This window comes from Mastacembelus armatus, chromosome 15, assembly GCF_900324485.2.
Source record: "Mastacembelus armatus chromosome 15, fMasArm1.2, whole genome shotgun sequence".
In the NCBI taxonomy this organism is placed as follows: Eukaryota; Metazoa; Chordata; class Actinopteri; order Synbranchiformes; family Mastacembelidae; genus Mastacembelus; species Mastacembelus armatus.
Genome location: NC_046647.1, coordinates 1,138,299 through 1,162,992, shown reverse-complemented (window position 1 = coordinate 1,162,992; position 24,694 = coordinate 1,138,299). Strand labels below are relative to the sequence as shown.

The window sequence follows — 24,694 nt, the reverse complement described above, 5'->3', positions numbered from 1 at the left end:
CATTTCAATTGTGAATAACGACACAAGTCACCCGAAAAGCAACATAAATAAAAAAGAATTATTTCAAATTACAAAATAAACTATTAGACTTCACTCAGTCAACATCTAAAGCGGTACACTTCAAAATAAAAGCTTTACGAGTGTATAAGGAATTTGACATTTCCCGAATAAAATTATAACAACCACTAGAATCCAACTAAAACAATAAAAGCTCCGTCTGTGAGCCCTTTTAATTTCGTCATTGCTGCCACTGGTCTGTGAATGAAATGTGTAAAGGTAAAATTGTCCATTATTTCACCAACAGGATTTGAAAGTCAAGAGTTCATTGTAGGTGTGCAACAGCCCCCATTTGGCTGATGAAGGTCGCAAACGGTTCTCAGGTATTTTCACAGCAAGTATTGGTAAAACACGCAGAAACAGGCTTTGCTTGCTTGCTTGCTTTATATCGCTTGAAAAACATGTATTCATTCATTCTTCTTCTTCTTCTTATTATTATTATTATCAATAATATTAATATTAACATTCATATTAATATTACTAATGATGCGAATAATAATAATAATAATAACAAACAATATAATAAATTAAATATAGGTTGAGCTCCTGCAGTAACAACGCCTTGATTAGGAAGGAAGAAAAATGTGCTACTTACAAAACTGCCATTTCGAGCCATTTCGTGCAAACGTTCTTTCATTTGTTCTTGCGCATTTTTGTTGACAGATACTTATAAAACTGAGAATTGAGCCGGTTCTACGTGGCCTTGTGGGTATTAGCGGTAAGACTGAATGATTGTGAGTACAATTCACAGCCTAGTAATGACTTGACACCGGGGTTAAGGCCTTCCAGTAACGCACCCTCCGAGGGCTGGAGCGTGGTTTGTGCTTATGAGGAGAAAATCAATAAGTTTTGATTGCTAATAGTTGATACTGACTGATATTTTATGGAAGATGCTTAGGTCCACTCGACTATGTTCACAAACATCAGGCCTATAATAAAAGTACAAATTGTACAATTGAACATATCATCACAGGACAGTAATGATGAATTATTTAGGTGCATGACGCAGCAGTTCCTTAAATTAGCAAATACTTAATGCCCAATTATGAGATAATTATGAATAAAATATATAGTGTAAAAACCACATATCACCATATTCCTACTTCAGCTTAGACAAAAACTTAGATCCCATTCATGAACTGACTGGTCAGTAAATGGCCAAATATTGGCATAGGCCTGATAATAGGCCTGACAATGTTTAAAACCTGCAAGACTTACACAGTTCATTTTTAGTTGTACATTAGTGGCAGTCTGAAATTGTGACAACATTCAAATAGGCCTATTAATTTTTTTAAAATCAGCTCTTTAGAAAGACAGAACAACACAGACAAACGTAATAACAAAACAAACACTGAAGCACATTATGCTATCTTATTTATACCAAATAATTATATCTCATAAAGTATATTTCATCCTACACTCAGATCTTACTTCAAGGATAAAGAGTTCCTGCCTGAGGTAGACATTCAAAAGCATCATCTGTGACACATGCTGGCCTATTCAGAATCATGAAAATCATATATTCACATTTTATTTTTAGAAACTTCTCTTTCAGGAGACTTTTTTCTGACAAATATTCTTCCTGTTGTTGTTGTTTACATAAGCATGAACTTTAGAGCTATAATTAAGTGAAACAGTCTCAGTTTGTGCAAAACTGCAAAGCTCAGAAAAAACATGGACACTGTTCTCAAACTGTTTTTGTCCTGCAGCTGCTCCACACATTCTGAGCTTGAAAGCCGCAGGCCATCCTGTTAACCAACCAGCTTCATCTCACCCATTGTAGCTTTACAACTTCTCACATTCATTTTGCCATTTGTATAACAACAATCATTTCGGGAGAATAATAATAATAATACGATGAGCAGCCTATGATGGTCTACCGAGCTGCTATATCTAACACAACACAGCTATCCTGTGCTGGTCAGTAAAGAGGCTAAATGGAGCGACAGACCCATTATTGTGTCTTTTACATTGTCTCGTTATGCGATGACAAAAAGGCCTACACGCACGACGTCGCTCTGATTTCCTGGCCTCTCGCTGTCACTTAAACGTCTCGTTTCCATGGTTACAGACAACACAGACTGCAGAGACCGTGGCGACACCTGCATAATGTCTTATCAGAGGTTTCTCCGACGTTATTCTACAGAAGAACGGGAGTCCTTTGAAACTAAAACCGCAGCTGCCGACTTTTACCGGGCTAACGGAATCCCCGAGGCGATAGAGAGAGCCCTGAACGAGCTGTTCTTCCACAAGCCCACAGACGTTTACGGTTACCTGGTAAGCTCGGAGTTTTTCCCACGCTGGTCAGAGCCCTGACAGTTAACGAACTCAGCTGCCAACTTACTGGGTCTGGGTCCCGGTTAGGACCGTCTCATCCACTGCGTCCCAATCGGCTGCTTACTTGTTCCTTACCGTTCAAGTCTTTTCTAGTGTGTAAAAACTCTGCTGCTGCTGAAGTTAAGTCTCAGATCAGGGCCACTTTTGTGTGTTTGTTTCAGCTTGTACGGCGGCTCAGTGTCGCCTCTTATGAAGAAAACAAAACATGCTGTTCTTATCCAGTTTCAGGTACCACTGGGTCTCCAGCTTCGGAGGACATCATGAACCCATGATGTGACACACATTAAAGAATCCAAAAATGCCTGCAAAACAAAAAGGCCATAAGGGGGATGTGTTACACCACTGCAAATGCCCAGGGCTGCTAATTGATGGCCTTAAATTTGAGAGGCAGAAACAATAAGCATACCTTTGTGTTCCCATCAGACTTCATGACTGACTTTATGGTGTTCAGAAACACTCACTACTCACTATACTGCACTGTATAGTGCAATATTCAGTATGTTTGTTATTGTGTAGTGATGCCCCAGTGCTGAGTGCGTGGGGTGTAGAAATGGTAAGTGCATCATTTGTGATGGGAATGCATAAGTATCTAGTATTTTTGACTTTTGTCATTTTTGGGGGCTTACTGTTTGTGTTTTTATTTTTGACTTGCATTGTCCCTAATGGCCACCATACGTTATGGCTCTGTTTCTCATGCTGCAAAACTGTTTCCTATGTAGCAGGCCACCAGTTGCAAATTGAGATATGAATTGAAGGTCTCCTATCACTCAGTGGCCTGGACATTTTAACATCCAGATGGGGACTACCTTCAGAGCAACAATGTTCTGTGCTTTTTAAAAAGTAACTTTCAGAGAAACTGATTCGGGTTACCACTGTGACCCAAATGTATTCTAATATGAGAGGCACAAGCAGGGGAACGATGCATGGCAACAAGGGAAAGAAACCATGATGTATTAAGAGGGTGAATATAGTATGGCGGTTCAGCCAATTCTTCTGTTAACATTTTTGTCAGCATTGGGTTGATATTATGTTTCTCATTAAAATAGTAAGGTATAGAAAAACAGAGTTGATATTGTGTGTGTGTCTTAATACCTTTGCAGTATGAGGATCTAAAAATGTATTTTATATGTTGTCCCTGAATATAACATTGAAAGGTTTTCAGACTACCATATGTTTGAATGTTTGTATGTGAGCCAGTTTTAAACACATCTCTTTGTGACAGACCTAGTACTCTTCAGCTTGCCATTGTTAGGTGCTTGCTAATCAAGGGCATGAGTTATGAAGTCAGTCTTTAATGATTACACTCCTGCTTTAAGGCTGAAAGAATCACATAACTTGAGTGATGTTCAGGGGAAAATTGACCTAATTTGTTTTACAATTAACTGTCACTTCAGGCAAATTACTTTACAAACCTCTCTGCTCCACCAAGCATAAGCAGACTGAATGGAAGGGAGATTTATGATACAAGAGGACAACTATCCATTGAGGTGGAGGTCTTCTGTATTGTCTGCAACAAGGAAAAGGTAAAGCTCATAAGTCACATGTTTCTTTTTTGGCTAGTCCAATAAAATTTCAACAGTTTCATTTATTGCCATTATAGTTTTCTGAACTGCTTGGACTGTGGCTGACAATCATTTATGTACCAGAAGGATATTCTGGATATTCATTTCTGTGTGTGCATTCAGCACATACATGTAACAAATAAGGATTTGAACAAAAGTCATGTTATTGATTAGTGATGTGCTCATGGTTTTACTAGTCTTTTCAAGCATGATGTGCCGAGACAGCTGAAGGCAAGAACAAAGCAAAGATGGAAGCAATAAAAAAAACAGACCATGGCCTTTGACCCTTGCCATTTCAGTATTTATAATATTACAGAAATAGAAAGATGAGTTGTGACACCATGCCCTAAGGTTATGAGGTCACTGAGGAACATACCTAGGGTCTAGACAATATTGATGGATTAATCCTTATTTAACCCTCTTACTTAGTTCAATGTAGGTTACTACTTACTTTACCTGTACTACACATGGAGACTCATATCACAGTATTTAAAGGGAACAGTGAGAAAACAGGCTATGATGTAACAAAACCTTGGCCATAGAGCACACCAAGCATTAAAATATATAAATACATATTTAAACTTGTAGGATGCAACTGTCGTTTGAATATTTTAGTGGAAATATGCTCTAAAACATATTTTAATGGGCAGATGTGCTGTCAAAGACTCCTGTGATCCAGACTGATTGAATACTGTCTTATAGCAGTCAGATATACTTTCTTCTGAAAGTATCTATTCAATTCAATTCAATTTTATTTGTAAAGCTCCAAATCACAATACAAATCATCTCAAGGCACTTTACAAAAATTAAAACTAAAAACCCAACAAATCCCTTATGAGCAAGCACTTGGCGATGGAGCTGTAAGAATTTGTTATTTATTGTTGCTGTTCTTTTCTCTTTTCTCTCTGCTCTATCCACTCACCCCAACCAGTCGAGGCAGATGGCCGCCCAAACTGAGCCTGGTTCTGCTGGAGGTTTTTTCTTCCGTTAAAGGGAGTTTTTCCTCTCCACTGTCGCCAAGTGCTTGCTCATAAAGGATTTGTTGGGTTTTTAGTTTTAGTTTTTGTAAAGTGCCTTGAGATGATTTGCATTCTGATTTGGCGCTATACAAATAAAATTGAATTGAAGAGAGAGAGAGACTAAACTACTAAACTACTTGAGAGAGACCACAAAGTTAGTGACATTCAATGGTGGCATAGGGTTCAGGGTCTGAGCCTACCCTAGCTTTAAGCTTTGTCAAAAAGGAAGGTTTTATGTCTAACCTTAAATGTATAGAGGGTGTCTGCCTCCTTAACCTGATGATTTGCATTGTGATTTGGCGCTATACAAATACAATTGAATTGAATTGAATATTATTGTCTCAGGGGCATCTTTGCACAGCCTGCACCTGGGGTCCTGCCTGGTGTGGTAGACCACAGTCTCTATTGATCTTGTGCTCCTGTTCCTGTGCTGCTATGATCAGTGCCTCTATGGTGTCATTCAGTCCAGCCTTTTCCAGCCACTGGTAGGACTTTTGATATCAGCCACATCTTCTATCTGTCTTTGGTACATACCGTGCAGGGGTTTGTCCTGCCATGATGGTTCTTGCTCCTCTCTCTCCTTCTTGGGCTTCTGCTAGCTGAGATATTCACTAAGTACTTCATCCCTCACGGCCATCTTCCTGATATACTCATGGAGTTTTGCTGTTTCATCTTGGACGGTGGCTCTGACACTCACCGGTCCTCAGCCTCCTTAATTTCTCTTAGTGTCCAGTCTAAGGATGCTGCATTTGGGGTGAAACCCTCCATGCATTGTGAAGAGCTTCCTTGTCTTGACATTGGTGGTCTCTATCTCCTGTTGTGGCCAGCTTAAGTCATTCTTCTTGCTAACAGGATATCAGGTGACCGGCAGGGCGTAGGTGTTGATAGCTTGGACCTTGTTTATTCCATTTAGCTGACTTCTTAGACTTGCCTTCTTCCCTGTAGGTATTTGGCTGTGGCTACTTTCACTGATGAGACTTAGAGCAGATGTACCTCTGCCATTCACCCAGCAAGAGCTGGGATAGGCCCCAGCACATCCCTTTGACCCTGGTTAGGAATAAGTGGGTATAGATAATGGATGGATGGACTTAGAGCAATGTGTGACTTACAGCAACTTACATTTGGCAGTAAATTTTCCCACTGGTTTGCGTTGCATCCAGAAGTTATGTCTGTAATAGATTCAACTTTTGGCCATGAGCTCCAATCCCTACACAGTTTAATGTTCTAGTTTTCTTAATTACCACCAGAACATTCCATGCTTTTTCCAACTGTTAGTCCGTGCAATTTGCACCTTCCTCACACTTCACCTTCATGTGCATCACTAAATTATTACCTCTCTCCCTGACACTGTAATTAGTTCCACTCCAAGGATCCAAGATCAGACTGTGGCCTTAAACTTAACCTAGTGTTAACTTAGTGTTAGAATTATATTCGGGGCTGAGCTCAAAATATGCTTAATGATGCCACTGGGACTGTCCTCCCTCCTCTAGTCCTCCTTAGCATGATGAAGCTCTGTTACTGTTAGCCAGGTTTGTTACTGTTGTATGTGTAAAAAGTCTTTGTGGGCACAAATGTCATTGCATAAGCTGATGAATGATGTCGTTGTTAGTGAGTTGATCCAGATCTGTGAATGCAGCCCTACACACACTCTGACCTGTACAGTCACAGCAGGCCTGCAGCTCTGACTTTGCCTTCTCAGCCCATCTCTTCACAGTTTTAACCAGAGGCTTTGGTTGGAATAAGGTGGAGTGTGTCAGAGATCTAAGGCTGCTCAGGGGACAGAGCGATAGGTGTCCGTTATTACCAAGTAACAGTGGTCCAGTGTCTTTTTGTCCCTGGTGGAACAAGTCATTTGCTTTCTTTACGGATGCAGTCTGGGTGGTTGTTTGGTGCATGTTACAGGGTGTCATGATTCCCCTTTGGGACTTCCTGCCGGGGACTTTTTTTTTGTGTTGAGTTCCTCTTTTCCCTGCACTGGTCCCCAACAGCTTTACGTTACTTAACCTTTATCATTTTCACCTGTTCTTACTCTACCTTTTGTTTGGCTCCCTCTAAAAACTTCCCCCTCTCCTTTATGTTTGCGCGAGCATTAACGGATGTACTAGAAGTTACTACCAGTTGTAACATATGTACTGATTCTATCAGTGGAGAATTTACCTGTTTGCCTGCCTGTCTGCGCCAAAGTTGGTGTTTCATTCCCAGACAGGAACTCTTTGTTGAGAGATCCTGGTTTAAATAAAACTCTTTTTATTTCCTGCATTTGGGTCCTACGCTGAAAATCCTGTGGTTAATAAAATGGTGTACAGTTTCTGATGAGAGCTTCCAAATTTGTGATGTCTTTACACATACCTGTGTTTATGTAGAAGCAGAATCCCTCCCTCTCTTTTTCCCAGATAACTCAGTATGGCAGTCTGAAGAATGCTTGGAGACAGTTGTATGATGTTTAAAAGCTCTTCTGTACTGAATGTGACCCAACAGTAGTTGGGCTCTTGGATCATGACCTTAAGATACACTGTGTGACAGGAGAAAACTGTGCAGGTGTTCTGTGAGAATTAGGGGGTGGGGAGAGAAAATAGACAAGCTGAGACAAGCCAATGGTAGCTCCTGTCCTTCGCCCTCCAAACACACTGCTGGCTGCAGTTTTAGTGCAGGTAACTGTGTCAGTAGTGTAGCAGCAGAAGCAATTCATTTTACAGTTTACTTTGCATTTCCAAATAAAGTGTTAAGATGTGTTTAGAGAAGGTGTCTGAACAGTTTGTTTAGTGCTTGAGAGGCTGTTGAGAATAGACAAACCTGCTGTTTTCATGTTATTCATAACATAATAACAAAGAAATTTGTCTGTGAAAAACTTTAACTAAGTGTTTACCTCTCTTTATGTTCAGAGGATGTGTTCAGCAGCTGTCTCTAGCCACTTTGGTCCTAAGGAATCTTTACTGGACTGGAAAGCCAAGAGTCAGGAGAGAGTTGACCATGTTATGACTGCTCTCCAGTGGATCAGTGGACCTCTGAGCAACATGCTGAAGTGCCAAAACCCCTGCACCCAATCAGAAGTTGACCATCTACTCAGGTAGTGTTCAAATGTCTTTCATGTTACTGTGCAAAAATGAGACCTTTGGATGTTCATGTCTCTAAATACTTCATATGAAATTGTGTTGTTTATATTAATAATTATCAATGTGTATTTCATATTGCCCCACATGTAAAATATTTATTTAGATCAGTATCATAAATTTTCTTATACGTAATTTAATTTCTTTGAAATGACTTCACTCTCTGTGCTCCATTGACAATTTTGTGTGCAACCAAACATGAGGGGTAGTTTTGACAGTTTGGGGGTGGGCTCATGGACATTTCTGTCAGTAAATGCTGTTGGTTGCTTTTTGTGATTGTGCATTGAGAACTTCTCCAGAAGTCCAAGATGGCAGACAAGGACGAACGAGTGTAGGTTTAATACACTCTGTGAACATGCAGATCTATATTTTTCACCCTGTTTTTATGCCCCCTAGCTTTGATATTGACACCACTTAAGCCAAAGTTGGATTTAACCAAATTAAATATTGGATGACAAATTCAGAGCTCAGAGCCCCATGAACCCCCTGAGTTCAATCCACTAGGCTAACTCTAGCCCTCTTTTGTCTCTTTGTTTTCACAAGCAAACATGTATGTATGCTATGTAAGTCAACCACATGGTGCTCCAACGCTGTTTTATTGTTCTCCCTTGTTACCTGTAACCACATGGGAAACCTCTGTAGGCTGCCATTTTGTGTGCCTCCCCCAGCCACCATCTTGGCTAGTGCTATTAGACTCCCCTTTAGCTTAGTGTTCACTCATACATACACACACGTGTGTTGATTTACTCAGTTATAGTAGTAGTAGGTTGTGTTAGTTGTTTTGACTGTAGGTTAGAACAGCTTTATTAATATGATCCAGTGGTAGTTATAAATTAATATTGCTCTGTTAATAAATTCTGCTATAGTTTAATCAGTATTCGTTTGGGATTATTTGTGCATATTGATGTGACAACTGCTGGCTTTTGACCGTGCTTGGATTCAACTCTTCACTGCTCATTTAACCAATGTTTATGTAACACTGACAGTCCTGAGTGAGTACTGTATTGAGACTGCATTTACAGTTTGGTTATTGGTCCATGGTAACAGGTTGGTTCAATTTCATGATTAATAAGAATTATCCTTAATAATCACTAATAATTTAAGTTGCCCTTGACCGGCCCTTTACCTTCATGAAAAAGATTGGAGGGGCTAGACAAAATTTAGTTTACTGACTGGATGAGGAACTTGATGCGGTAGGGTTCTGCCCTCCACAGCTCAGACCATGAGATCACTGAATCCCATCTGGTCCATTTGACACAGTCCCACTGTCTGGTTTACAGTCCCACTGTCTGGTTTACTTGCAACTCCTCAGCCCTGCCTGTCAATTTGTTTTGGTCTTAGTTCTGCCTCTCTTTGCCCTGGGCTTTGATGTGGGTATTTGGAATAATGCCTAGTCTTGCTAAGCCACTGCCACATCAGCATGTGTGGTGCTGCTGAGATTCTGCCTGGTCAACTGCCTTCTGTGCCCTCCACTTTTTTCCAATTCTCACCTCAATGCCAGCCTCAGAGATTTTATCATCACTGGATTCTCTGTATTGCTGCATCTCTCTTGCTCAACTGACCATGAACTCCTCACAAAGGCTGTTGTTAGGGAGTGTTAACTTCTAACTTCTTACCAGTCCCAACCACCTTCACACTTAACAGTTCTTTAATCTTTCCATGATTGATGGAATGTGGGTGCCTCCAAGACAGGAGTGAAACTGACAAGTCACCTTCCCTCTCTTCAGTACCAAGGATGTTGATTTTGCCAACTGGGCCCAAGTAATTAGTTCCACTTGAGCCAACTTGACATGTTCATGGGCAAGGAAAAAGGTGCACCACATGATGTGCCCTTTCTCCATTTGCTGCTGCTTGGAGTCAATGTATTGATTTTTCAGAAAGTACTCTGTTAGTCAGTGGTTATCGACATTGAAAAATATCTTTATCTTATCTGAACAACAAGATTGTCTGAAACTGCTCTGGCAACCTTGACAACCCCCTGGATTTTCCTCCAACCAGGTTAATAATGTTAAACCCTATGGCTAGTTTTGGTGGGTTAACAAAGGCTCTGTATTCACCTAGATTTTCCCCATGTAGTCCCTCGCTGTAGGTGTTGTGCAGGTAGTTTTGTGTCTCCTTCTTTGATGTCGAGAACTGGCCATTGCGCTTCAAGCAGCTGTTTTGGTGAACCCAAAAGGGTTTGTTAGGAAGGCAGTGTATTTCCTGACCCTCACTCGTTCCACCTCCTGTGCCCCTCAGCTCTTCAGAGAATCAGTAGCTTTTTCCTGAAGATGCTGTATAGTTCCCTTTTCTCACCCTTGCTAGCCTTGACCCACCGCTTGGTGCATTCATGGCCTAATGGATAGGCAGTTAGAAATCTTTGTTTGGATGCCGAGGAAATCAACCTTAAAGTTGCGGGTTCGAGTCTCAAGACCAGCAGGAATTGTCGGAATAGCCAGTGAATAGCCAGCGCTCTCTCCACCTTCAATACCATGACTGAAGTGGGGATCTCACCTCTTGAGCAAGGCACCGAACCCCCAGCAATGGCTGCCCACTGCTTTGGGTGTATGTTCACGGTGTGTGTGTGTGCACTTTGGGTGGGTTAAATGCAGAGCACAAATTCCGAGTATGGGTCACCATACTTGGCCACAAAGTCACTTTCACTTCACTTTAAAAGTGTCAGTTCTTGCCTCAGCTGGGTGGTCTTCATTCCCCCGCAGTTGTTGGTGTATTGCCTCTTGGTTTTCCCTGTCTTCACTGAGCCAAACCTTTAAGTGGTAATGAATGTTAAGGCCTCACAGGTTTTTGCAAATTTTGCTAACTACACATTGAATTTGCCTTTGCACTGGTCATTGACTGTTCACCTGTCCTGCATGTTTCTGTAGGTTGACTACATGCAGAGATTATTGCTTTGTGCTTGCTTTGTGCTTGCTTTGTATTATCTGCCAAGACCCAATAAAAAAATGAAATGTTACTATGTTTGGGAGTTGGGGTGTACTGCCTGACTTATCATGGATTCCTGAAACAGAAGCAATCTAGTTTAGATTCCAAAGGTCCAGATATCCAAAATTAAAGTGGCAAGAAAACGTGAATCCTATTAGAAACATAAAAGTAACAATTATGATAACAATTATAAGTCACCCTGTGTTATGTGGTGGGTGTGAAGGATTGGAGCTGGACCCAAGTGCAGCACACAGTTTTCTTTATTTAACTTGGACTCACCAGGTTCAGTACAACTGAGAGCTCTCTCAGCTCTAACTCTGCCACTTGGTGTAGACACAAAATACAAGGCTCCGCCACTCGGCATCCAAACAACTACATTGACTCCGCCACTGTTAGTCAGATCCCCCACCATAACACCCTTATACTCCACAGGACTAGTAGAAAAAAGATGTGTGGACTGATGAAGCTAAGATTGAATTGTTTCAGCAGATCATGCATCACTATGTATGATGAAAAATACAAACAAGGTGAATTACAGTACAGTGAAAGGAGCATCATGATTTGCAGCTCACTATCGTTCAAGAGAAAATGAATTCCCATGTTTATCAAGGTATCTGACAGGATAATGTCAGGGTAGCTAACATTATGCGCCAAGGTCTTGGTTAAAAAATAACCCTTATTTTTGAATATAATAGTTGACCGCTATCTTACCAAATATCTAGATATATGCAGAAGGTATAAAACTAATCTCTAGAACTGCATTCTTTCACCTGCGCAACATTGCCAAAATTAGGAACATCCTGTCTCAAAATGATGCAGAAAAACTAGTCCATGCATTTGTTACCTCAAGGCTAGATTACTGTAACTCATTACTATCTGGATGTCCCAGTATCTCCATAAAAAGCCTCCAGTTAATCCAGAATGCTGCAGCCAGAGTCCTGACAGGAACTAGCAAGAGAGATCATATTTCTCCTATATTAGCTTCTCTTCATTGGCTCCCTGTAAAATCCAGAATAGAATTTAAAATCCTTCTCCTCACATACAAATCCCTTCATGATCAAGCTCCTTCAAACCTTAAAGACCTCATAGTACCATATTATCCCAATAGACCACTTTACACTCAGAGTGCAGGCCTACTTGTGGTTCCCAGAGTTTCCAAAAGCAGAATGGGAGGCAGAGCCTTTAGCTATCAAGCTCCTCTCCTGTGGAACCAGCTCCCAGTCTGGGTTCAGGAGGCAGACACTCGCTGTACTTTTAAGGCTAGACTTAAAACCTTCCTCTTTGACAAAGGGCTGGCTTCAGGTAACCCTGAACCATCCCTTAGTTATGCTGCTATAGGCCTAGACTGCCCGAGGACCATCAGTACACTGAGCTCCCCTACCCTAACCCCCACCCCCTTTCCCTTCCCTTCCCCTCTCTTCCTCTCCTCCCCCCACATGTATATTCACCATTGAATGTCACTAACCTTGTGCTCTCTCTCTCCCCTAGATTGTGCTTTCTCCCTCTCTCTCTGTTCTCTCTCTGTACCTTCTGCAGGTGTCCCTGGTCCTGGTGCTGTATATCGCTGATGTGCAGTTACTGGCCACACCAACCTGCAGTGTCTATTTGTTGTTTATTGTTGCTGTTCTTTTCTCTTTTCTCTCTGCCGTATCCACTCACCCCAACTGGTCGAGGCAGATGGCCGCCCAGACTGAGCCCGGTTCTGCTGGAGGTTTTTTCTTCCGTTAAAGGGAGTTTTTCCTCTCCACTGTCGCCAAGTGCTTGCTCATAAAGGATTTGTTGGGTTTTTAGTTTTAGTTTTTGTAAAGTGCCTTGAGATGATTTGCATTGTGATTTGGCGCTATACAAATAAAATTGAATTGAAGAGAGAGAGAGAGACTAAACTACTAAACTACTTGAGAGAGACCACAAAGTTAGTGACATTCAATGGTGGCATAGGGTTCAGGGTCTGAGCCTACCCTAGCTTTAAGCTTTGTCAAAAAGGAAGGTTTTATGTCTAACCTTAAATGTGTAGAGGGTGTCTGCCTCCTTAACCCAGACTGGGAGCTGGTTCCACAGGAGAGGAGCATGATAGTTAAAAGAATGTGTCATCGGCATAAAAATGTATATTATAGATTTGTGCTGGAGGAATAGTATTGCTGATCTAGAATGGAAATAAAAATGGATCAAGCACCATTTTGGTACCTTTTTAGTTATTAACTGAAGCTGATTTCAGATCATTAGTCAAGGTCACCTGTGTTCTAGTGAAAATGCATTAGCTGCCACAAATATTCGGCAACTCACTACCTACACAGAAAGGTAGAGCTTGTTGTTTTCATAACCTTGTACTTTTTGTGTTCTGTAATTGCACAGCAATTTCTACTTGGAAGAGAGAAACATCTGCAACAGGGTGGAGGAGAGTTCACCCAGTGAATCTGAGAGGGTGCTTACATCTCCATTGCCTGTACAGACTAAAGACAAGAAGAGTATTGATCAAGGTACAGTAGGGACTAGATGTACAGCAGTACTGCTTAATGTTTGGTATCATATCGCAATTTTTGCAATTCTATAATGCTGCATAAGCATCTAATTACTGAACCCAAAGAAGCCTGAAAAGGACCCTACCTGTGTATCAAAATCCTGGTATACACTTAGTTGGGAGTTTATTAGGTAACCCTATACAACAGTCCTGCACTAAATCTTCTGTCATGAATGCTACAATGTTCAGTTTTTTCTTCAAACTGTTTTAGAAAGCTCTTGATTCAACTGTGTGATTCTACATGTGAAAGAAATAGTTAGCTAGGAAAAATACCATAAACCTTTCTCTGTAACAATTAATCATCCTTCATTGAAGGCAAAAAGAACAATACTGCAGAGAAGCCATTTCCTCCAGCAGCACCACCAGAACCAGTTCTGCCTGGCAGCTTGGCCATTGGTTCAGTGTCTCTGGCTGTTGCCAAAACTGCGGCACAGTTAAAGGGCATCCCTCTGTACAAATACATAGCAGCTCTGAAGAGTCAAGAGGTTAGACCATAACAGCACAAACACATATATATACACAGAAGAGCAACGTGTAATGATATCTTACCATTTTGTTAAGACTACATCACAGTTTCACATCCCTGTCTCCTTGGTAACATTGCTGAGCTGTGGGAAGACTTGTCCTGGAAAACTGAGTTTACTGGAGGAAGTCATCCTGATCCCCAAAGCAGGACAACGAGTCAAACAAGTACTCACCACTCTGTCACATTTTTGCCTAGTTGTCTTGGGCATACTTCCTAGAGTTGGCAGTTGGTATAGACATATTCTCTGCATAAAGTTAGTGTTCATTGTGTGAGTTTGTTGCCTCCTTTGTTGATACTATGATGTGGTATATTATTGGTAAGGCACCTCAGTTATTCAATTTTCAATGTAACTTTAATAAAATGCACTGAACTGTGAACTTCTTCAACAGATCATCACAATGACCCTTGAGATACAGAAGGAGATGATGAGAATAATGAACACTTCAACAAAAGCTGGGGTGAGGGACATTACTATTTATTCACTGTAAGAATAGGAGTGCAGGCTTTATGAGAGCATAAAATGTAAGAGGTGGAGGCAGGATTCAAAGCTTTTTCTGTTACTGAGCTTTCCTAAAAGATACACACAAAAAAGATTTCAATTCGATTTTCAAATTAACTCAGGTATGCAGGCCTGAAGGTATGTTGAAATGCTTATTAAACTATTCAATACATTTCCTATCTGCCTTTTCCTTCATGCAGTATTTGTACTGCATGCACAGAATTATCTCCTGCATTGTTCAGTGACCCCTAGCACTTACATTCATAACATGAACAAAGGAGAGGGTGAGTGGGACACTCTTCTAAAACCTTGCAATGACAACTGTCTCATTCAAACCTGTGAATAAATACTTATCTATTGTCATTCACATGTAGCTTCAACTAAGCTGCTTTTCAGCAGTTATATCCAAAGAGTAGAGGAAAGAACATTGTAGGTTAATGTATTTATTACAGTTGGATGTGTAAAAGCACAATCCATATGTAGATGTTGTGAACAAGGCACACTGTCTTTGGTCCAAGGCCACTCAGGTGATTCTCTGTGACAGTGGAGCACTGACTGCAAACTATGAGAGACCCGAGCAGCCTCTGGATCTGATCACTGAAGCCTGCACTAACCTTGGACTGGCACTGGGAACAGAGATCTATTTAGCAATAAACTGTGCTGCCCAGGAGCTAATGGACTATGTAAGTTAATGAAAGGTAATTGGTGCTACTTGCAATGGAATTCATGTGCAAATCAATTCTACATGCATTCAACTCAATGGGTCACCACAAATGCAAACACAGTATAGACACAGCAGATGGAGAGACAAACAGAAGGCAAGCTACACTTCTCTTCCTTTCAGTCCAAAGGAAAATATGAAGTTGCAACAGGCATTTTGAAGTCTCCAGATGAATTAGTGGACATGTACCAAACCCTCATCAGCAAATATCCAGCAGTGGTAGCCATCATCAGTCCATTTAGGAGTGAGGTATGTTCAAAAATATTAGTGTTCTTTTAAGTTTGTGTATGTAGAAAATGCTGTTTATATATTAGCTGTGTTGTTTCTCTTTAGCTCCTGAAAATCAGAAAAGTAAAACTACTACTGAAAATACAACAGTATACCATCAATACAGAGATGGTTTTAAAGTTCAACACTGTGCAATAGTAAATAATACATTTCTTAGGGACTATTGTCAGTGGTGGATGAATCCACACTTGTTCTCCAGTAAATACTTCCAGCACCAGTAGGGCGTGTGAGTGTTTTACACAGCATGGAACAGGTGGTCAAAGGGTCACTTAAATGTGTTGGGCTAAAGAATGCATGTTTTTAGTGTTTTAGGGTTTTAGAGGCCTGTAAATAACTGCCAACAATTTGTTTTAGTGCTGGTAAAGGCATGAAGATAACAGAGGACACCTGAACAAACATGTGGGGTCTTTTCCAATATGAGTCCACCCCTTTTTGTCAAGCTATAAAAACCTGAATTCTGGAGAGAAAAGACGATTTATCACACTTGTGTTTGTTCTTGAGAATAACCTAAACGAAATTTATACAACAGGCGTACATGTGATTATCTCAGAATAAATTACAGTATATTGTATATTGTATACTGCTCCAGGTGTGTGTATTCACTGCTCTCTGTGAGTGCACTTTGGGTGGTAATGCAATTTCCCCATTGTGGGACCAATAAGGTAATAAGGGTAATAACTTATATTCATCGTACTGAGGGTAGTGTTTTAAAACCAAGCATTTCTAACTTTTAGACTGATACAAACCAAATCCCTACATCTAAGTTACCAGGCCTAATTGGTGAATGTAGAATAATTGTATTATTGTATATTGGTCAAATAGTGTTCAATAAATTATAAATAAATTGTATTTAATTTTATTCAATATTAATTATTTAAATATAACAAATATATTTCCATCTCTGGTCATATAGTAACTTAGAAATATAGTGTATAGAGAGAATAAATGCCTCTGCTCAGAAGGTTGTTTTACCAGCTGAAACTTAACATTATAGTAACCTGTTGACAGGGTGACATGTGACAGGTTAGTTTCAGGGTGTAATTTGCCATAATCACAGATGTAGCCAGTTCTTATTTATGGAACAAACCCCTGGTTTACTGTAAACAGCTTGTATTCAACACCTCATCTCAGTCCCTAATTAAGCAACAAATGTTGTGCAGCTTATGGCAAACTTTCATGAATTTCCAGTGCAGCTTTGTGTAGAACCAAAACAGTTTTTGGTTTGAGTAGCAATTTTTATGTCCGCTATTTATGTGTGTCCCTGTGTTCCTGTTAGATTTATGTGCTTATGTTCACGTGTAGTCATTTGTACGGCATGTTCTTGACTCAAATGTGTGTCCTTGTTCTTGTGTATACGTGTTTGTGAACTGTAAGGACAAAGACCAGTGGGAGAAGCTGAGCAATGCAATTGGAGACTCATGTTCACTGCTCTTTGATAGCACTTACAAGTCAAAGACCCCACCCCTTCCCGGAGTCACAGGCCACATCTTAAAATACATTCATGAGACAACAGTCAGTGATTTGGTCTGCATCACATCAGAGCACCAAGGTAACAGATCCACTGATGTATGGTAGAGAAAAGTGGGTACACGTGGGAAAGATAGTAACATTCAGCTACAAGTTAGACTCAAAAACTCAACTTACACATTTATATAACTGAATTACTTCAAGACATGTCTGTGTGAAGCTTTTAACTTCACTTATAAAAAGCAGTTAGGAAAGCTAATAAACAGCAGGTGAGCTACAGGAGTCCATTGCTCAGGTACTTCACTTAGGCTGATAGGCTGTAACAGAGCATCAACACATCAAGCCCCAGTGCCCTCAGTTTATGACAGATAACAGTGACAACAGTGAGTCTGGCAGGTATTTTCCAAGTACATCCATTCCCATAACAATTTATCAACTAGGTGGTTTATATAAACAGAATGAGTGCTGAATTGTTCTGCATACACTACTGCTCAGCACTGTACCCTTCTGCTTCTCAGGTATTTAACTCCCTCCATTCTCTCCCCTACCTCATACCTCTGCATTACAACAAAATGATGTGCATTCAGTACAGCATTTCAATTGAGTATGTATTCATGATAATTAAACTATTGGGTGTTGTCCTACATTCTGGTAGGTGGGGCCTTGAGCCCAGACAGGTCAGGGTTATATATGTGTACATTTGTCCTATTCAAATACATGATACTGTTGCAGTTAATTATAGTTTAATCTTTGATGAGTGTGTCCTAATGGAAAGACAGTTGTCGAAGCTATGGTAATCTGAGCTGCATTTAGATATACTGTAATCAACTAAAGGAGAAGGCCTTTATATAATCCAGATGCATGTGGAATGTAGATACGTATAACACCACATAGACTATTTCAGTAGAGTTACGTGGTTCCAGTGTGGTTACTGGCAGTCTCCAAAACAACATTTAAAAGTATAACAAGAATAACACATTACTTGATGCAAATGAGCAATTTTGGCAAACGCTTCCATTTCCTAGCACAATGTTTTGTATGAGTATGTTCACCTCTTCGTTTCTGCTCTGATACTTATTTACAGCCAAAACATGGTCAGGGGCATAAGTTGTTCTGTTCACTTTAGACTGTCACTCTGCACAGATCAGAGACATCTATGTCAAGGGAATGATTATTTAGAGCAAGCTCTCAAAAGGCCGAAGAGCAACAAAGGTTTATGTGGGAGCAGTAAACTTAAGTGACATGTCTAAAACACTAAACATGCAGCAAACAGGGAGGGCGATGGTGTGGTGGAGAGAGCATGGCAGTAAATAGTGGCAGCATGAAGGTATTAGCAGAGTAACAGGGAGAGGTGTGATGGCTTCACAGTACTCCAGGAATATGCTTGGGCGTTACTAGTCAGTCGTCAAACACATGAATGAAGCAGCTGGTAAGTGCTGAACTAATGGTAGCTCTATAAGTTTGAAGTGTGAAATATTGTTTCATTGGTGGAATATTATTGTTGCTGATCATGTGTTAAGTGTGTGTCTTCACTTGTTGACCTACAGGTTCGTTGTTAATGGGTACAACAGGCAATGAGCCCTGCATTGAAGACTCTTTGGCAGATATAGTAAGTCTCCTTCCCTTTTTGTGCTAATTGTCTGATTAAATGCCGCAGTTTCTCTTTAGAACATTCTGTTTGTATGAGATTCTCTCAAAGTAGAAAGCCTTGTTCCAAAGCAAAAGCCATTACTCTGATAGTCACAAACCACATACCAACTGTTTTATCTGTATGGCCAACAACAAGTGTTGCAGTGATATCATGAAAAGCTTAACCATGATTGTGTGCTTGCACTACAACAAAGATATATGGCACAAAGTGTTTCCAAAGGATAATAATGCTGAGCCCTCTCCAGATGTGTTTGCTTAGCTAGTTACTTTGTGTTAAAGAGGACAAGTTAAGGAAAAAGGCTTATCCCAATCTGACTGTGATGTCATGCTCTGTTTATACTTAAGGAACATATTATCAACATATGGATATGTTGATGAAAAACTTGCATGTATTTTTTGCATATTTGCAGAAAATACATCAGCATCATTTTCATAATAATTTGTCCATGTTATTTTTACTCAAAAATCATTAGATCTATTTCAACATGACAAAAATGTTCCTATCAAATCCCCCCACCCTTCCACCTGTTGGTCAACCTAGTCAACTGTGACTGGGCTCAGGTTAGTCATCGTGCTTGACTTCTGTTTCAGCGAGTGACAAAACACAACAGCAAACCCATCAGTGTGTAACATTGTCTTGATGTGCTTCTTCAGTAGCAGTTTCTGTGGCCTATTGTGCTTCTCTTCTTCTCCTCCCTCAGGCTGTGGGTCTGGGCCTGGACTATGTCAAACTGGGGGGTCTGAGTGGTGCTGAACGGATGATTAAATACAACCGGCTCATTTCTATAGAGGAAGAACTGGTCCAACAAGGAATCCTGGGTAGGTTTTTTTCTTTTTTTTTTACTGTACCCTAGTATTTTTTTAAACTGAAGAGAGAGAAAGGAACCAGACCAAGCGATAAAAATAGGTAGTAATGACTAAGCTTGAGAACATACACCTCTATTTCTGCCAGATTTGAAAGGAAACTGTGGGTGAGGAATCATACAAATGTGTATTTGTGTGTTAGAACAGAAGAATAAAACCCATACCTTGAATCTGTTAATTGGCTATCTAATTGCACACACAACCAAATACTTTCCCATCCATCATTTACAAATAGCAGGTAAGGGAGGGCTGTTAATGAGAGATGAGCACATACCTGTGTATAATCAACTCTCAGCATAAAAAGTTGATTTAATATGTTTATGGGTATTTAATATCTGTGTTAGTATCACATGCCCAAGCCCAGAGAGCACTGAAGTGGAGTGAAAGGCCCAGTGTGCTTCAGCTGGAGCAGCAGAAACACGATTTAAGTACATTTATCTGAGGCATCTGTGGTCCTTTCATTATTTTGTCTTGTCCACAGTCTCCAAGGAGAAGCACTCCCCTCCACTCTTCACTGAAACACTACAGGAGTGGTCCACTACTGCAGAAAGAGCTCTGTCAGACACAGCCTAATGGAATACAGCACATGTTGTATTTTACTTTGAGAATTCAGTCTGACTCTAATCACATAGGTGCAGGTTATGATGTCACTCATATAACCTACTGAGGTGATTCTAACTATAATAAAATGCATTGCAAATAAATGCATTGATATAAATAAATAATATGATATTATCCAGAGAGTGCATTGTAATCAGTTTTCAATTAAACACTTTTTGAAACACTCACACACCCAGTTTCCATTTCAGGTATTTACAAGCCATATTAGCAGAGGCTGTCCACTGCAGCTCCTTAGAGAACCGCAGGTCTCCTTTTAGGTCACCTCCACAAAAGTATCCAAATATAGCTGCACTCACGAACTGTAACACAATGACATGAGCCTTCACTCTTTTGCAGATCATTCTTGCATTTGACTGCTGCAGTTTAAAGCACATTTCTTTCTTTCTTTTTCACAAATAACAATTTATGTCAGTATTTTTTTTTTTTGGCCAAAAACCATGAACATTCAGTTTCTAACTGTTCCAAATTAGCATTGTTGTCAAGAAAGAAATAAAGATATATTCACCCATATATATTGATAGTTTTACATTTAATTTGCATAAAATACTTTTTCTCTTTGGATGTTTATTGCTACACTGTCCTAGATTACCATGAGTCCTGACAACACACCACTGAATTAATGAAACAGTTTTTTGGATTCATAACTCTGTAAGAAGCCATGGCAGGACAAATGCCACAGAACATGTTTTCGCACACAGTTGTGTCAGTGTTATCCAACAAAGCCAGCCTCCTGTCTGTGTGGGACGTGTGAGGAAAGGGCCCCTTCATAACTGCCCAGCACCCTCGCTGCCCCTCTTATGGCTCCTCGGTTCCTGGAGGAAATGATTGTCATTGTGCATAAACAGGAGAGAAGAGGGCTGGAGGAGCATCCGCCTGGCCTGCAGCACAGGAAAAAAAGCCTGTCTGTATACAGTGGGAAGTGGAGGAGTTTCAGAAGTGCTTTGTGTACAAGGCACCTACAGCTGCTTGAATAGGCCTGTCTAGTGAGTTATCCCTTATTCACAAGCCTTTCTGCTGAACAGACAACAGACACAACCCTGCTGACACTACAATAGGCTTGCTTAACCTTTAAGCCTGGACATGACAGTTTAGACCAGCTGTGTTGATACACAAACACAAAACTGATTGGTAAACACACATTTCTTTTCAGTTTCATTGCACTTGTCAGTTTACATGTTCCATAAGTTATCCGATTATTTTTCAGTAACATGTCATTTAATCCAAATTTTAGCGTGTAATGTGAGGCAAATAAACTAAATTCCAAATTTTTCCATTTGTATTCCATTGTATATGGCTTCTTGGTTTGCTGGCAGTGTACCTTCAGTGTTTCTACAAATGTAGGGGACCAAAGACAACTTCTAATCAATAAATAGGTGGACACAAACTGAAGCCGTGCATACTGCAGTGCCTTGACTTAGGCTGCACACCAGGCAATTACTGTTTTTCACAGAATAAATGAAATGACTAACAAAATAGGTCAAATTAAGTGTTTCCCAGACACACTAAAAGAACCTCCCTAATTGCCAGTCCCTAAAGAGACAAAAATACAAAACAACAAAACATTATATTGTATCGGCCGATGAGGGAGTGCTGAGAATGGACTGTGACAGCGGAGAAGTGGAGGAAAGAAAAGGACACAGCGTGGTTTGCGTAATTACATCTTTTGCCTTGACCAGTGATGCATGTTCCTTTCGTCAATCAACGTCAGTAGGTCTGGTGGCTTGGGTAGATGGCAGAGGAAGGGATTGAGCTGGCCATCGACTCCATTTCTGCTGAGGGAAGGGCAACAACACAGACAAAGGACACTCGCATCATACCTCTTCTGAATCAAAGACGTTAGCATACTATTGAGTGATGCCAGGAAGGCCTCGGCTAGAAAGGTCTTATTAGATATGGAGAACATGAGAGGAGACATGAATCGATAAAAAGGCCTTGTCCTCTTTTTCATTCATTTATTCAGGTTAACTACTGACTGACACTCCATTCTCTAAGTTTTTATTGCAGAAACATTTTCATGCCACTTTTGTTATGAGATAATCATATAGGACACCCCAAATATGCTCAGTGCACAACTGATTAGTTCATACATTCTCCAAACAGACCACTTCGGTCCACTGATGGGTCTAAGTCTGCAGACCAATAAAATTAGAGTGGCTGCCTCTGCCGCATTTGGCTCAGTGCTGTGAGCATCGAATGTGCATCTGTGAAGTGCTGCTGATGAATCTGGTTAGAGAAGGGCCTTTGCACCCAATGACTGGGGGGGGGGGGGGGGGGGGGGGGGGGGCTGGAAGCTGAAAATTGCACCTCTGTGCTAAATGAAGCCTAAAGCTTTAATTAACAGCAGCACACAAAAGGTGATGGACAACATGCACAGTTCACAGCTCTCATGTTTCTATCCCTGACTCAAGGAAGTGTCTGGGAAATTTGGGCAGGTGTTGATGTAAAACAAAACAGGAGCACCATTGTGCTTTAATCGCCAGCATTCACGGTGGTTTTCAAAAGGCACAGGCAGATCCTCTGCTTTATACCTGACAAATACCCACCTCTGACTGAGGCTTAAAGGGAATATCCATACTAATTCACAGTTACAAAACAGCCAGTGGTGAAGTGTTCTGCAATTCTGGACTGGTTGAAATGCTGTATGGGTTTCAGTCTTGTCATTTAGTGATCATTCCTTACATGAATACATCACAACCTGTTGACTAAGAATCCTACAGTCTCCTGCAAATTGCAAACAATAAGGTTATTTACATTTATGCAGGAATAAACACAAAAAGATGCAATTTTTTACACAGCAGTTTAATTGTCACATAGGGAGATACAGTACCCTCAGTGAACCAGAATAACTGCAGGATGAAATAAACAAAACAAAACATGCCGGGTAATCCACCAAGAATGTTGAACCCCTCTCAGTTTTTATTGCAAACTGTCTTCCTTGTAGTGTTGACCTGCTGACTGCAAACAGGATAAAAAAATTGCTGCTGTGATAACTTTCCAGATTGTTAAAATTTATTCTCGCTATTTTACTATTCTTGAAAGTATCTGAAGTATCTATATTCAGACTGGCCTTCCGCCAACATATTCTTTCACTGGTGCATGTACAGCTACATCAATGCAGGTCCCTGTTCTTGTTCTTTTAAAGTGGTTCTTTTTATGGTATAAATGCATGTTAACAGTGAAAAGCACCTAAGAGTGTTTATCCATTGATCTGCATCCTCAAAGTGTCTAGCCAGCAGCAGGCGTCCAGCAGATAAGTTAAAACTGAAGGGTGCCTGCAGTAGGGAGGAGGCATGCCCTACATAAAATGGTGGCCTAAAGGCACTGGGCAATGTAAGTGTGAGTGAGAGAGGGCAACAGTGGAAACTAAATCTACCACAGTGACCTGTAATTGCTCACTGAGAGGGTACAAAGTTAACACTTGTCTAGGCAGAACAATTGAGAGATAAAACATTGCTTTGGCCACAAGATCTGCTTCACTGTTTCTAGCACTGCAAAAAATAAACTGGACTTTAGCTTTTATGAAAGTAAGAGCTGAATGAAACGGCTGGTATGGGAAACACAACTTTAATAAAATGACACAGCCTCCATTTAAATCACTGATATGTATGTGCTTTGGCTTGATTCACAACTAGGATGTGAACTCTCATTTGAGTCCAGTGCTGAAATTCACTTTGGACCATTTCTGACTATATTACCGACTACTAATGCAGTCAGATGATTATTTTAAATGCACTGTGTAATGATACAGAGTAAAATGAAATTCTAGACAATTATTTTGCAGCATGTGAACCTTAAGTCTGTATTATGTGGGGACTTTGCTCTGGTGGCACCCTTCACACTGCAGGGGAGGGGGTGGGATGGAGACCTGCACAAAGAGGCAAAGATTCACTCAATGTATAGCAGATTGAAACGACTGTGCCAACATTCTCTCAGTGGGCAGAATGAAGTCAAAGATTGCAAATATTCTTTCCTATCATCGTTAATAACAATATTCAGTGGCCAGGAATCAATCACAGGCCTCGTCTAAAAACTGTGTAGGACCCATACAAAGTTTTTCATAGAAGTACTGACACTACAGCAGGAAGCAAAGGCTGCAGACAAGTGTACATACATACTAGAAACTACCTATACACTAAACTGGCAGGTTTCATGTCTCATCTTTGACAGAAGGACCTGGCAGATGCTGCACGACCGACAGAAAGCTAAACTGAAGGACATGAAACTTACTGGTGTTGTGTTGGGACTCCAGTGCACCTCGTCGTCTCAGCAGGATCCTCTGCAGCTCCTCGTCATGGTTTGGTGATGGAGATGCTGACTTTGGTTGGGGGGAGGCTCTATTGAATTTCTCCTGGATAGTTTCAGCAGAATAGAGCTGCAGAATAACCATAACATCCTCAAGAAGTGTCATTGTTTTCACCTTTGTATTTTAATTGCTACTTGTTTGACTTTAACTAAGGTGGATGCATAAATAACAATACAACAGTAACAGAATATGTGCTTGTTTAATCTGCTCATCATCAAGTTGCAGTAGTA

At 40.5% G+C, this 24,694-nt stretch overlaps 2 protein-coding genes across 6 annotated transcripts in view; one reads left to right on the top strand and one right to left on the bottom strand.

The window, feature by feature from the left end:
• Positions 1-2,131: 2,131 nt before the first annotated feature.
• On the top strand, positions 2,132-24,457 carry eno4 (enolase 4). 4 transcript variants are annotated; one of them, XM_026309163.1, is made up of 13 exons: positions 2,132-2,334; positions 3,789-3,917; positions 7,858-8,042; positions 13,360-13,484; positions 13,841-14,010; positions 14,087-14,215; positions 14,441-14,509; positions 15,069-15,233; positions 15,395-15,520; positions 16,934-17,108; positions 18,574-18,635; positions 19,378-19,495; positions 24,329-24,457. In XM_026309163.1, the coding sequence occupies exons 1-13, from the start codon at positions 2,167-2,169 to the stop codon at positions 24,370-24,372; spliced, it is 1,665 nt and encodes a 554-aa protein (XP_026164948.1). In that variant the 5' UTR covers positions 2,132-2,166; the 3' UTR covers positions 24,373-24,457. The 4 variants fall into 4 exon arrangements, with proteins under 4 accessions (XP_026164948.1, XP_026164947.1, XP_026164949.1 ...); XM_026309162.2 differs by lacking the exon at positions 24,329-24,457 and adding an exon at positions 20,022-20,661; XM_026309165.2 differs by lacking the exon at positions 24,329-24,457 and adding an exon at positions 20,022-20,661 and having other exon boundaries at positions 2,245-2,334; positions 2,617-3,917.
• Positions 22,945-24,694, bottom strand: part of shtn1 (shootin 1) — a 30,704-nt gene continuing 28,954 nt past the window's right edge. Inside the window, exons 15-16 of one of the 2 annotated variants that reach the window (XM_026309166.1) lie at positions 24,389-24,533; positions 22,945-24,026 (exon numbers count right to left, since the gene is read on the bottom strand). In XM_026309166.1, coding sequence (XP_026164951.1) covers positions 23,995-24,026; positions 24,389-24,533 — 177 coding nt within the window. In that variant the 3' untranslated portion in view covers positions 22,945-23,994. The remainder of the gene's footprint in view (positions 24,027-24,388; positions 24,534-24,694) is intronic. The other variant, XM_026309167.1, reaches the window with a different exon arrangement.